Source organism: Lathamus discolor, chromosome 9 (genome assembly GCF_037157495.1).
Source record: "Lathamus discolor isolate bLatDis1 chromosome 9, bLatDis1.hap1, whole genome shotgun sequence".
NCBI classification, from domain to species: Eukaryota; Metazoa; Chordata; class Aves; order Psittaciformes; family Psittacidae; genus Lathamus; species Lathamus discolor.
In genome coordinates, this window is record NC_088892.1 from 6867489 (window position 1) to 6880899 (window position 13411).

The 13411-nt window shown below is 52.0% G+C and overlaps 1 protein-coding gene and 1 long non-coding RNA gene across 4 annotated transcripts in view; one reads left to right on the plus strand and one right to left on the minus strand.

The window, feature by feature from the left end:
• Nucleotides 1-402: 402 nt before the first annotated feature.
• Nucleotides 403-11085, minus strand: FGF16 (fibroblast growth factor 16). The gene is made up of 3 exons (XM_065689476.1): nt 10809-11085; nt 4477-4580; nt 403-1385 (listed from the first exon to the last, which is right to left on the minus strand). Exons 1-3 carry the CDS (start codon nt 11083-11085, stop codon nt 1140-1142), a joined length of 627 nt encoding a protein of 208 aa, XP_065545548.1. The 3' UTR covers nt 403-1139.
• Nucleotides 10707-13411, plus strand: part of LOC136019360 (uncharacterized) — a 30150-nt gene continuing 27445 nt past the window's right edge. For all 3 annotated transcript variants that reach the window (XR_010614846.1, XR_010614845.1, XR_010614847.1), the window contains exon 1: nt 10707-10917. This is a non-coding gene — a long non-coding RNA (uncharacterized LOC136019360). The remainder of the gene's footprint in view (nt 10918-13411) is intronic.

The following is a 13411-nucleotide window of genomic DNA, read 5'->3' on the forward strand; positions in this document are numbered from 1 at the left end:
TCCCTCCACAGCACCCGTGACTCGCGTTCCGGGTAAGTCCCATTCAAAAGCCGCAAAAGCTGAGCCGTGCCCGGTGCTTGACGTGGCCCAAGACCTATTTTGCCCATATCAGAGTAAAGGGCTGGATCTGCAGTTCTTGGGAATCCCAGTTCATCAGCCAGTCGTTTCCGTAGGGTCACGCTTCCAGGTACGTTCCAGGTATAATTTGATGTCATCTTCATACAAGAGTTTGGGGCTCAGGTGACTTCTCTTTACCACATAAAGCCTTTTTAGAGGTGGTCTTAATACTGATGGGGAAATACTGGGTTACTTGTACCAGAGCACCAAAAAATAAAGGGCTAGCAAGAAAATCTACAATATAAAGACAATTTTATTGCCAATAAGCTCTTAAAACTCATTTTTTTTTCTCCTGTTTCAGTAGGACCTTATTCTTCCTGATGAAAATCCGGTCATAGCATCTCTCATTAAAAATAAAATTATTTTGAAATAAATAAATATATAAAATAAATATCATATACATTTTATAAATAGTTTTGTCCCTATGCACAGTCTCCATGCTTACATCTGAATAATGTTCCTTGCCCCATTCCCACCCCAACAGCAGGAAAAAACCCCCACGCATCAGGACCAGTCCACGTAGCATCATCCTTGTAGCAAACTCCTGGGGCTGCTGGAGCAGGGCACCACTCAAAGGGCTGTTTTCTTCCAGGTCACCATCCCCAGCTCAGCAGCAGCATCTGCACCAGTTCTGTGGTCGTTTTCTTCCCTTCTCTTCATTTTTAGCTGATTTTGGTTTCTTCCCCCCCCACCCCGGGGATCAGGTTTGTTCACCTGCTTGTTCCTTTAAGCAACCGTTAACATCGAATACTCGGCCTCTCTTGGAGCGACCGGGTAAAGGAAGTGAATGAAAAGGAAAGATTATACGTAGGGTTCCCTCCCTTCCCTACCCCCTCCCCCATAAATAACCCAGGTTCGATATACGCTTGAAACAAGGAGGAACAGCAGTGTCTGAATTCAATGTAAGTGCTTTCCTACGTCATCTACGCTTACAGGAACGATGGAATGACTATTGATATAGTGCTCTGGGAAAAAGCTTGGGAGCCCAAGTATGTACAGTGACGGGGCAGCGGCAGGAAACATCACCTGTAGTGGAAGAGGTCTCTGTACATGGCAGGGATTTTGGCAGGGTCCACAGGCCTGGGTAAAAAATGGGTGAATTTCTGGTGTCTCTTAGTCCTGTACCCCTCGCGGGGGGAGCCGTCCTTGTTCAGAGCCACGTAGTAATGCCTCTCCGAGTCGGGGTGCTTGTAGAGGGTCGAGGCGTACGTGTTGTACCAGTTCTCCTCAAACTGCTCCCGGAAAACGCACTCCCGGGTGAGCTTCTTCTGCGGTGTGGGGGGGAGAAAAGACATGTGTGTCAAAAGCGACAGTGCAAACAGCTCTTTTCCTCCCTCCCTTTGCTTTTTCCCTGCCATTTTCCCAGCTGCCTTCTCCTGGCTCCTGAGGACGGGGACTGCGCTGCTGGGGATGTTTCCCCTGGGTGAGAGCTGGACATGAGCACAAACCGGGACCCCAACACCTCTGAAGCTGGAGGGGGAAGGAGATAAAGGGGGAGGAGAAGGTGGGTGTGCACTCTGCAGAGGTGCCCAATAACAAAAACCCAAACCAGGGCCATAGCCAAAGTCTGAACCCGACAGCGAGGTCTCTGTGCTTCGGGGTGCGAGTTCTGGGCTCAGCAGCCCCGTCCACAGGTACCACACACCCCAAAAGTGCTCCCTTAGGTGAGAGACACCCCCGGGCAGTGCCGCAGGAGGGTTTATACAGGAGCCAGCTCTAACGGTACACACTGCAGCAGGAATGAAAGCATTCCTGAGGCCTTTCATCTTCTGAAGCGCCAGAAAGCTGAGATACGAGGCCACAAGTCCTGGAGAGGGCTGGATGGGGATGTCTAACCCTGGGGAAGACGTACAGCAGCGATGGGTGATGGCATGTGTGTGCCAGCCCATGGCTGGGATGGGTGGCCCCAGTGTCACTGCAGCCGCAACCAGCTCAACCCTCAACCCTTCCAGCCAGGGGCTGTTGGCAGCAGCCATTTGATGATGGGTTTCCAGTTCATGCTCATTGCGCTTTCCATGTGCTACAGGGACGTGCCCAGCCCGTGAGGAGGGGGCTGTCCCTCTGCCCCACGAGGACACGGGTGGCTTTGTGTCGCAGAGGGACCCCCATCCCCTCCCAACCCCTGGGGGGATTGCTGTGGGTGATCTGGGAGTCCTGTAGTGAAAGGCTGTCTGCAAACTATAGGATGCTATAGGATTACAAACACTGCACCTACACGGTGAACTACTCAGAGAGGGAATGTATGTTATCTAGGGCATACAGGGTGCTAAGTAAATGCTGTGGCCTGCAGTAGATCTCCTGTCATAAGACCCAGAAGCTCCCCTGCACTCAGAGCCTGTTTTGAATGGTTTGCTCTTAAATGAACCCTGAGGTGAGTTGGGAGCCCTCCAAAACACCACGGCCTTTGCCACCTGTGAACCAGGCACCGGGGCTTTCTCTTCCCAGCCCTATCAATAAATGCAGACTATTTTCTTTCTTCCCCTAGGATGTCTTTGCTCCGAGCGCATCCGACACTGCTGACCGGCTGCACTCACGTGCTGCTGCCTCGCCCCGGGTCACCTGCTCTTCACTGGGCTGCCAGAGGTGCAGTGTGTGTGTCAGACGCTTGGAAAGCCCGGGGTGAGTCAAGGTGGGATTCATTTCTTTCCAAGCCCTGGGGTGTCCCCACTGAGCCTGACACTGTACGGGCAGCGTGCAGGGTGCTGCCTGTGACTGTCGCTGCTCTAAGCATTCGTTGTGCTTCTGAAATCAGGGGGGAGCTTAACAGTAGCCTTGGCACAAGGCAGACAGGGGCGGGCAGGGACACTGCCCCACGGGGATTCCAGGTGTCACTGGGGATGGCTGGCTCAAAACACACATCAAAACTGGCACAGAGGGAAATGCTAAACTGCTGATTACAGCTGTACTGTAACCTCCTAAAATGCCAGTGTGATGCTGCTGTTTTATGGACCTCTATTTAGGAATACTGGCGTGGCTTTTGATGCTGAAAAGCCACCATTGTATTTCTGTTTCCCTGTCGTAACCTGTACTCAGGCCCTAGAATTGAATTAACCCATCATGAAACTGCTGATTCAGCAGCAGAGCTGCAGGGTTTGGAAGCAGGAAGGGAACAGGCAGGGCTGTGTCCTCCTTTCCACCAGTAAAAGCTGCAACTCCAGGAGCTGCTGAGCAGGGTTTGAGGGGAGAGGAGCTGCTCTAGGCTCCAGCCCTGTGTTCTGAACTGTGCTTTAAGGTTCGTTTTATGGAATCCTGGTGATTTTGCTTTTTATCTGTCTTGAACATTTGTAATTTAACCACTGCCTCCACATTCAGCTTCAGTGTAGGGTAGATGTTATTACAAAAATGAAGTGGAAAAGTAAGGTTTTGATGCATGTTAGTGTTTGATTCTCTCCTATAGACATCAGTAACTGCATCTTAAATAGCGAAAGGGTCTGGGGCAGTCTCAGATGGGAATGGGAGAAGAAAAGATGATGGAAACTCATGGTTTGCTGTTTGCTAAGCAGAGGTTTTCAGAAAGCTTCTCTATATGCAGAGTACCCAAGTTGAAGTCCCTGTGCTATGAGATTGATCTGGTCTGGTTAGAGGAAGTATGTGCCTCCCACTTTGGTTTAAAACTGGTCTGGTTTATTATTTAAACTTACTGTGATCCATGGTTAAAAATCAGTATCCTCATCACATACAGGGTAGTGCTGTGATCTAGGAAGAGGCATTTAAAAGACCACACATGGGTGGTGGGTTGAATTAAAGGCAATGGGGCATCTGAAGAGAAAGCACCAATGAAGCACAGCAGCTACCGAAAAGGAAACTTCAACCTGGCTACCTAGAATGCAGTTAATGACTCAAAATAGAAGTGATTCTTCCAGCTAAGTAGAAGTAACTGGTTTACATTAAGTAATTAGGAACTGAGTTAAATTAACCAGTAGGAAGCACCTCTGCCCAGCTGTTAAGATCTCAACTCAGCTTCCATTAGTTAAAGAGCTGGAACAGGGATGTAACATCTGCAGACGGGTGCAGACGCTGACCATGCAGAGTGCAGCACTGATGTATTAGGCACTGGAAGCCCAGAAGCAGCCCCTGCCTTTATGCTGTATTTCCCCCCCTGCCTTTAGTTGACTGTTCCCACACCATTTCTGAAAGGCAAAACCTTGACAAGCAGCCCCAGTTCTCCAGGCACGAGTGCATCCTCCCTCCGCAACCCTACTGCACTTACATCATTTATGTTACAACAGTGGCATCAGGGTAGGATGGAGGCATGCGGCAGCCCAAGGACTTTGGAGGCATGTGACAGACACAGCTCATGACACCGATGAGGGCCAGCAACCCCATTGCTGCGGATGTTGTTTAACCCCGTACACTTACCGACCCATAGAGCTCGCCTCTCTCATTCATGCCGAGGTAGAGTCCTGAGTCCACGCCACGGATGCTCACCAGCCCTACTGCCAGGCTAATAAACTCCAAAATCCCTGAAACAGGAAAAGTCCAGATCATACAGGGAATAAACCAGCGCCAGGCTGCCATGACAAACCAGCCTTTCCCAGCCCTTGCAGAGCTTCCTACAGGCCCTGTTTCCCTTATTTGTAACAATACAGTTCTTAAATCTATAGTCCATATGTGTGCAATCTTCAGATTGCCGCACAAGGCTTCTCCCAGCCATTTGACTTGCCCAAAGAGGAATTGCCTTTGCTAGTAAGAAAAGGATTGCTTGGTTTTGGGGCTTGGTTTTCCCTAGTTATCACCAAGAAGACACATGTAGAAACTTGTCCCTAACTCACTAGACATTTCAGAAGGCTGTTACCAGGCTGGGTTCTGCTCTTCACTAAAAGGAGAGTGACTTTTGTCACCAAGGGTCTTCTGCTTTGAGGTGATAGTCCCATGTGTTTTAAAGTGATGAGTTCAACAAAAGAAGTAAAAAGCCCTAGAAGAGATGTCTGTGAGGGCCACCTTCATCCTGGCACTCCAGTGGGGTACTTGCCACCCCCAGATGTGTATATAAGCCACAGGGATAAAATCCAGCTTCAAATACATGTAGGTAGAAAAGCATCTTCCTCTGCAGCCTGTGGTGCCATGGAGCTGCCGGTCCTTCCTCCATCACCCCGAGCCTCGTGCCAGCCCCTGCCTGGTCCAGGAGCATCTGTGCTCCGTGGGCTTCAGCCTACACCGATGGTGTCAGACGCTCCAAACAATGAGGGGCAGCCTCATTTCCTCTGGCAAAAACATCAGCAGGGTCAGCAGTTGTTCTGATGGAGGGAAGACTTGGAACAGGAGAAGCCTTGGTGAAGCGCTTAAAACCAAACAGCCCCTAAGTAGCTGTGTCTGAACTGGTAACTGCTCTGAACTGGTAACTGCTCTGAACTGGTAACTGCTCTGAACTGGTAACTGCTCTGCACACCAACACCACGAGTGGTGGAGACCTTCAGACTCCACAGGAACACCTCCTGAAGGCATTGGTGGGGCTGTGTTTGACTCTGGGTATCACACTCTCCCTCTCTACAGTCACGGGCAGCCTTTAGCTGGGAAGTAGCAGCAGAGAAAGGAAGAAGGTTTTCGACATCCCATCTAATGGCTGGACGAGACGTCGCCATCGCCAGGAGGGCAGACTTGCCCTAACCTTTAGCATGGCTCCAGGCCTCTTAATATAGCTCCCAAAACGCCCGGTCCTGAGCAATTGCTGCTCTGATCAGGTTACCTCCTCTTAAAAGTCTGCCTTGAGTCTAAAATCACTGCATGACAGCGGCCACCTGAGCCGACTGACTCCAGTCACCCCTCGGCTTGAGGCATGTGTCTTCTGCTTGGCCAGGCCTGGGTGCGACAGCTCTCAGACAGTAACTGCATCACCACCTAAATATAGGACAGACCAGATGGTGATGGGCACCTCTGTCCCACTTTGCTCAATGCATGCTCATCAGTCAGAAGCTGGCTGCAAGAATTAGTCTTCTTACCCTGTATCAGGCTCTTTATCCTCCTGCCCTGCCTACTCTGGTTCTTGCACATCAAATCCAGCCCTACTGCAGCCACAGGGTGATGGGGGCAAAGGGAGATGAAATACAGACTTGGGAGCAGCAATTCCATGAGGCAAACAGGGAAGCAAACAGCAGAAGACATGCTTTATGGACTCGTGCAGGTATTTTCTCAGCTGAAACATGCCTGGAGACACATTGCCTTCAGAAACAACAGGAGCAGGCAGTGCGGGCAGGGACAGCAGCCTTCTCAAGCCAAGCAGGCAGACCAGGACCCTGGCTCTGCTCTGCTTGCTCCCTGGTAGTTATCGTGGTTTCTTATCTGAGAAGAAGCCCACAAATGGGGATGGAAGAGGTGCAGGATGAGGGATGTTCTTCTGCCTCTGCTACCCACCGGTTCTGACACATGGAGGGAGTTACTGAGCTGCTGTGTGCTTCCGTTTTCCCATCTGTGGGACAGAGATGATGACAACCACTGTTTGCAAAGAGAGTGAAGGAAGACTGACAACAGCTACAGAGTGTAAAAAGTTGTGCAGGGAGTAAAGGAATACCAGGATACCCAGAAACGGGGGAGTCTTTCCCAGGCTGGAGACAAGTGGATGTTCATATGAAAAACATCTGGTGACTGGAGAGCAATAGATGGACCTTCCTATAGGTACAGTTCTTGGTTGTCAGCATTTTTGTGTCTTATTTGTCTTCTGTCACTCCAGGGAAGCAGGCAAATGCTACTGGTCTCATTTAGAAACCAAGGGATGTCTGAGGCAGGGAAATGAAGAGCTTTGCTTGAGCATAGCCACAAGCACGCTCTGTACGTGGCACATGAGCCCAGTTCTCCAAAGACCTGGTAAGGAGCAACTTGGAGCAGCATTAACATCTCCCCTCCCTGGGCAGGTGGGTGACACCCCTCATCTGGTGCAGTCTGGGTAAATACATGCTGGTTTTGCAGACGAAACCTCTCCAAGGTGTGCCCATGCCCATCTCCTCTGACAACATCCCTTGCAATACTCCCCTTTCCTGATCTCTGAGTGGCACTTGGAGACGTGCAGGGAGGACAGCTCTGCCGAAACAGCATTGAGAGTGTAGCTTAAACCCACAAAAGTGAGGAGACAGAGTGAAGGCTGGAAAAATGTGGGCGGATATCCATCCTGTCCTCAGCTCACTCCAACTGCTGCAGCTCCGTACATCTGATCTGCAGCAGCACAGGGAGTGGTCACTGGGGCCAGCTCAAGAATTCTCTTCCCACTTGTAGCGGTGTGTGTCTGTGGTGAATGTGCCTCTCTTTAACTTGTTTCTGCCCCCCAGGCCTTGCCTTTTCTCTTTCTTTTCTCCTTGCTTTGATTATTCACTGTTTGTTCCTTGAGCCTTTCTAGAGAATTATTGGGAGAGATTTGATTAAGACTCCGACGGGATTCATTTACCACCAAAAGCACAGAGTAATCTCCCAAGCTTTGCTCTGCAGGGACCTGCACGCTCTCGCCTTACTATAAACCATCCCTCAAAGAACAGTTCAGCTCCTTGCACCTGTCTCTTCTTACATGACTGACTTCAGGAGCCGGGTACAGAAACATCAGATGTTGTATTAATGGCTGCAAACCTAAAGCTTCGGCTAAAAACCTGAACAACTGCTCAACAACAGGTGCACCGTGGTCTGAATGGCAAAATCGACAGCAAAACTCTCCCTGGAGGTTTCACTGGCTTCTCTAGGAGCCGACGTTGCAGATCCATTAGCAGGTTTGTACCCCAGAGCAGCTTCGTTTGCTGCCTTTATTAGTCTGCAGTACAAAGTCAAGGCCTTTTCTCTCTCAAAGAGCCATTGGTGTCACTTGTTTAACACTGCTGTAAAACAGGCACGAGGCAGAGAAGGAGCAATTCCTCCTGGCATGGATTTTCCTGGTGAATTTGTCTTGGTTTCATTCCAAGAAGGATTCTCACAGGGCACTAATGTCAGTCCAAACCCCCTCCAGATTTTGACTGTCCTTTATTTCTTTGTACAGGTCTTGGCAGATGCAGGGGGCACAGATACATTCTTGAAAACACTTTATTCTGTCTGGGATGACTTAGGTGGAGCTGGTGGTTCAGAGCATGAATCTGGGCACTTCAGTGTGAGAAGAAGCTTTCTTCCAATAGTCCTGGAGGGCTTCACCAAACTCTGTGTTAAGCCTCCTCTAGTGAAAATAAGCTGTGCCACATTGTTCTTGCATGAAGCTGTGTTTTTACAAGTATGAAATATCATGTTCCAGAAGACAGGTGTGATTTAGGAGTGCTCCGGCCCTTGACAGATGAGAGGGGATAGTTACAGTGGTGGCTCAGGCAGTGTTTGTCCTGTGGTCACATCCCCTGTATGCTGTGGTACAGAAGAATTCCTCCTTTTAACCCTCGCCGTTAGGACCTCGGTTCTCTGCTCTTCATCACCAGGCCTTCAGCTCTTTGTTTTCCTCTCTGGAAGACCTGGATGTCCTGTACCTCTGGTAGCTTTTGGCTGCGCATGGGAGGGTGCAGATACTGTCCTTCTCTTCCTGAACCTCTTCTAGTATTAAGACACAGAGATGCAAAGTCCAGTTCTGTCTTACATCCCATCTGCAGCTGGATACGTGCCTCCACTGCAGTGTCACAGCCATCCATGGAGCACGTTAATGGTATCTGGGAGCACTTTCCAGGCACTGGGGCTTGATCCACCGCATCACCATACTGGATTGAAGTATTTCCCCAGATGCTCCTAGATTTAAGGCAGCTTTAAACTGCTGCCCTTAAGCCCTTGTCTAGCTCTGTATCTCTCTCGCCTAGCTCTGTATCCCTCACCACAGTTGTATAGTTCCCCAGAATCACTCAGGCTGCCTGTTTCTGCAATAAGTTACTGCTTTCTGATTGCTGCATGCAAGATTTAGGAATGCATCGATACATGACATCCTAATACGAACCATACCAGTAACATTGGAATTTAAATATTCATGGCTACTGAATGCAGATGGTGAATGCTCTGTGCCAATACGTTATTGCTTTGAGTCTCTGCTGAAGCGAGGTTCAGTCCAACTTGATCTGAACACGAGGATTCCAGTCTAATCCCTTGGGGCTTTGTCTTGCAATTACAACAAATAACTATTTATTTTACACTGCCTCTGGGAAAACCCTGAAGCAGAAAACTATAATATCTGAAGTCTGGTCTAGTTTACGGAGCTGGATGCTGACTGCTAAAGCACTTAGGGAATGCCAATGCTTCGATTTATTGGATGCACTGTGCGAGTTAAGCTGAAGCACGCAAAATTCATGAAAGGTTTCAGCCTGTTCAGTGTGTTTTCCCAAACTTTGCTGGAAAACACACTTACTTTACCCAATCTTTATAAAAAAGCGGAACTGAGATAAATGCTCCCACTTGAAACTGGCTGCTTACTTAATATTATACATATAAAGAGCTAATAGAAATCCTACGTGGCAGATTGAACTAAGCCCAAGCAGATGCAATGGGTTTGCTTTCAGTTTCCTTTAACATGGAGACTCGTCACGGGTTGTAGCATGAAAGGTTAAACGTGTGTGTCTTTGGGGAGGTAATTACAGAACGTGTGCCCCACGAGCCTATGAGTACCTGCCTCCGACCCTCAGGTTATGACTTTCTTGTTGATTTAGGCAGGGACATGCCATGCACACACCTGGTGTTTATGGAAAGCACCCTACGGAGATAAGCTTCTCCAGTTGTTCCAAACCCTGCCTTACACCACCACCACCAGCAGCAGCAGCGTTCCTGGAGTGTCGGAAAAGACTGGTTGCAAACAAGTAAAGGCAAAAAAACCCCTCCGAATTCCTTCCACTGAGGAGTTAAATCACCTGAAAGCCATAAAAGCTCTTGCGAGCACTTCTTGCAACCTGCTGACAACAGAGCTGAGGTCACTGGCATGGGACTCGCTGATAGCTTACACAGACACCTGCACTAGATGCTGAAGTAGCGGGAATTTTTCTTAGCTGTGCTCAAACTCACTGTACTCCTTCGCCTGCGGCTTGGGATGCATTTTTTGAAGCTTACATACAGTCTCATTAGAGATCCCAGCTCTCGTGTGACACTGATACAGGCGCTGCCGTCTTCCAGCTGTACCCCAGGCAGCAAGGTAAATCCAGGGCGCTCTGCCTATTGTTCCGTCTTCTCCTTTCTCTCCGGGGTCCCCTGAGCGATTTTCCCCCTCCAGCTTCCCCATTCCCTTTCCAACAGCCTCCCTGAACCAAGCTTCTGACACCCATCCAGCCAACTGCTGCCTGCCCACTTTGGGGAGACGCTCTTCTAATGAGACTCATTGCAAGTAGAAGAAATCAGCTCGCAAGTATTTGCAGAGACCAAAAAAAAAAAAAAAAAAAAAGAGGAAAATCATCATAATAATTTAAAAAAGCTAGGAATTTCCTTTTCCAGCGTGCTCTCCCCGTTCCTTTGCCTCCCTCGCCGCTATAACTTCAGAGGCACACTTAGAGCTGATCCTCCCCCCCGGTAAACTTTTCTTTCCCGTTTCCCCCTGCTAAGGCACGTTTTTGTGCACCTGCAGAAGGGCTGAGCGCCGGGAGAGTAGGAAATTGGAAATAAAAACTCCCGCATTGCCGGGGAGTGAGCGCATTTGTTTAGGAGTCTAATTATATCTGTCCCGGGCTGATTTATATTAGCGGGGTAATTAGCTGCGTTCGCGGGGCACCTGCTCCCGGCCCGGCCGGGCGCCCCCGCTCCGTTCCCTTCCCTTCGCTTCCCTTCCTTTCCCTTACCGAAGCGGCTGTGGTCCTGCCGGGTGCCCTGCACCGTGCCGTTGGGGAAGATCTCCAGGTGGAAGCCGGTGCGGCAGTAGAGCTGCCGCCGCCGCAGGATGCCCTTGAGGTGAGCGAAGTCGGTGGGGGAGCCCCGCTGCAGCCGCCCCTCGATCTGCCCCAGGCGCTCGTTGAGGAAGCCGGGGGAGTCGGCGAGGGGCAGCGCGGCGCCCAGCGCGGGGGGGAAGCCGTGCAGGTCGGGGTCCAGCGCGCCCAGGAAGCCGCCAACCTCGGCCATGGGGCCGCGGGCGCGGGGTTGGGCGGCTGAGCGGAGAGGCCGCTCAGAGCGCGGGCTGCGGCCGCCCGGCCCCGCGCTGCCGGCCCCGGCCCGGCCCCGCGCCTCCCATAGCTGGATGTGTCCCGCGGCGGATGCAAACTGCACTTTATATACGTACACACTCCCCTTACATTGACATATTGGATATTTAAATGCAAGCCACACCTCACTGGCATCCCCTTCGGCTATTGCTGGGGTTTTTTTTTTCCTTCTCCTCAGATCCATTTGCCTTCCCCCCCCCCCCCTTTTTTTTTTCTTTTTTTCTTTTGGAAAGATTAAAAATCCCACCCGGCTTCACTCCCTCTTTTATTATTAAAAAAATGGCAGGAAAAAGCTACACATCGCAGTGAGGCAGAACAGCTCTTGGCAGGTCCCCGCGAAGCCGCCGATGAAATCACGGAGCCCCCGCACGCACCCGGCCCCGCACCGCCGGCAGCCCCCGGCCTCTCCCGCATCTCCCCGCCGGGGAGACCCCCGGAGCCCCGGCACGGAGCGGGGCGGGTCTGCCCCTCTGTGTGTGTGTGTGTGTGTGTGTCCGTCCCCCCACCTCAAACGGGCACGGTGGAAAAACCACCACGTGAGGAGCGGGCCCGGGACGCGTGTTTAGGGGAACGTGTAAAGCCGCAAGCGGGCTGTCTGGAAAGCGGCCCCGCGGGCTCTGCGCCGCGTTTACGGGCGGCGGGGCGGCCCGCGGGGTCCCTCCCCACCTTCCCCGTGCTGGAAACAGGTGTTTCCGCGCTCTTCGCGGCCCGCCGACACCGTATCTGCGAAGGCAGCTGCCGGCCGCGCTGCCGGCAGACGGAGCCGGGCTCCGGGAGACGGGCGGGGGGGGACGCGCAAGCACGGACGGGAGCGGACGGAGCGGACCCTCCCCAGCCCCGCCGGGGCCGCCCTGCCCGCCAGGCGGCGCTGCTGCTCGCGGCACGGCCCCGGGGCGCTGGGCTCGCTCCGTGCCGCCGGCTGGGAGCTGCGGGGGCCCCGGTAGACTTCGGAGTGGGGCTGGGATTCCGTGTCTCTGAGGTATGGTGGTGCCCCGCTATGGGCGAGGGTGAGCCACGGATAAACCCCCCGAGGCACCAGCCCGCTCTGCTGCTGGAGATGCCGGGGGCAGGAGCAGCTCCTCTGCGGAGCAGCAGTGTCCGGAGCTGAGATGTCGGTTGTGCCGCCCTCAGCGGGTCTTCCCAGTCGCGTATCCCCATAGTGGGTCTCTTCCATCAGTGACAGGCCCCCGGTGGATCTCTCCCCTCAGATGGTCCACCATGATGGGTATACCCTCAGTGGGTCTGTCCCCTCAGTATCTTCCTTCAGCAGATCTGCTCATGGCAACTCTACCCCATGGTAGGTACCTCTTCCATGGGCTTGTTCCCTCAGCAGGTATTTTCCTTCAGCAGGTCTCTCCCCTCAGCATGTTTATCCCCTCAGCAACTCAGCCCCATGGCAGGTGTCCCCTCAGCAGGTCTCTCCCCTCAGCTGCTCAGCCCCATGGCGGGTTTCCCCTCAGCAGGTCTCTCCCCTCAGCAACTCAGCCCCATGGCAGGTGTCCCCTCAGCAGGTCTCTCCCCTCAGGTGCTCAGCCCCATGGCGGGTTTCCCCTCAGCAGGTCTGTCCCCGCAGAATCTCTCCCCCGCCGGGGTTACCCCACAGTGTGTGTCTCCCCTCAGGAGGTCTCACCCCACAGCAAGGTACTTCTCCCCGCATCCACCCCAGAGGGAGGTTAAAAGGGCCGTGGCACGCAGGCTCCTTTCCTGCAGGCCGGGCAGTGCTGTGTTGCAAAGGTACGAAGGAAATGGTGATGTTACATGGTCGAACAGCGCACGTGTGCCTGCAGTGGGTGAGGGATCTGTTTTTGAAAGGGGGGTGAGGGTGATTTTTCCTGTCAGAGCGGTGGCTGTAAACTGGGTGTATTTGAAGCAGACCTTGACACATGAAGCCTAAACCCATGGGTTTTATAGAAATCCAGTCTGCTCCAGAGGCAGTAAAATCTATAGAAGTGTGTTTGTTGACTGTTTGTTTATCATGTATGGTTACATGGAGATACCGCTGCCTGAGGAGTTCAAGCATCCCACTGCATAGAGTATGATTTGCTTTCGGTAGTATCCATATGAAGACTTGGGTGTGATGAGGTAACTGAGGGAAATAAACCATGCCTTGGTGGAAATGTCAGAGGTGCAAATAGATAGGGGGGATGGACACAGGGACAGGGCACCCCAAACCCAGAATTACTGTTAGACATAATCCTGTAAATGCTGTGAATTTAACACATGAAATTCATACAGTGTAAATGGTC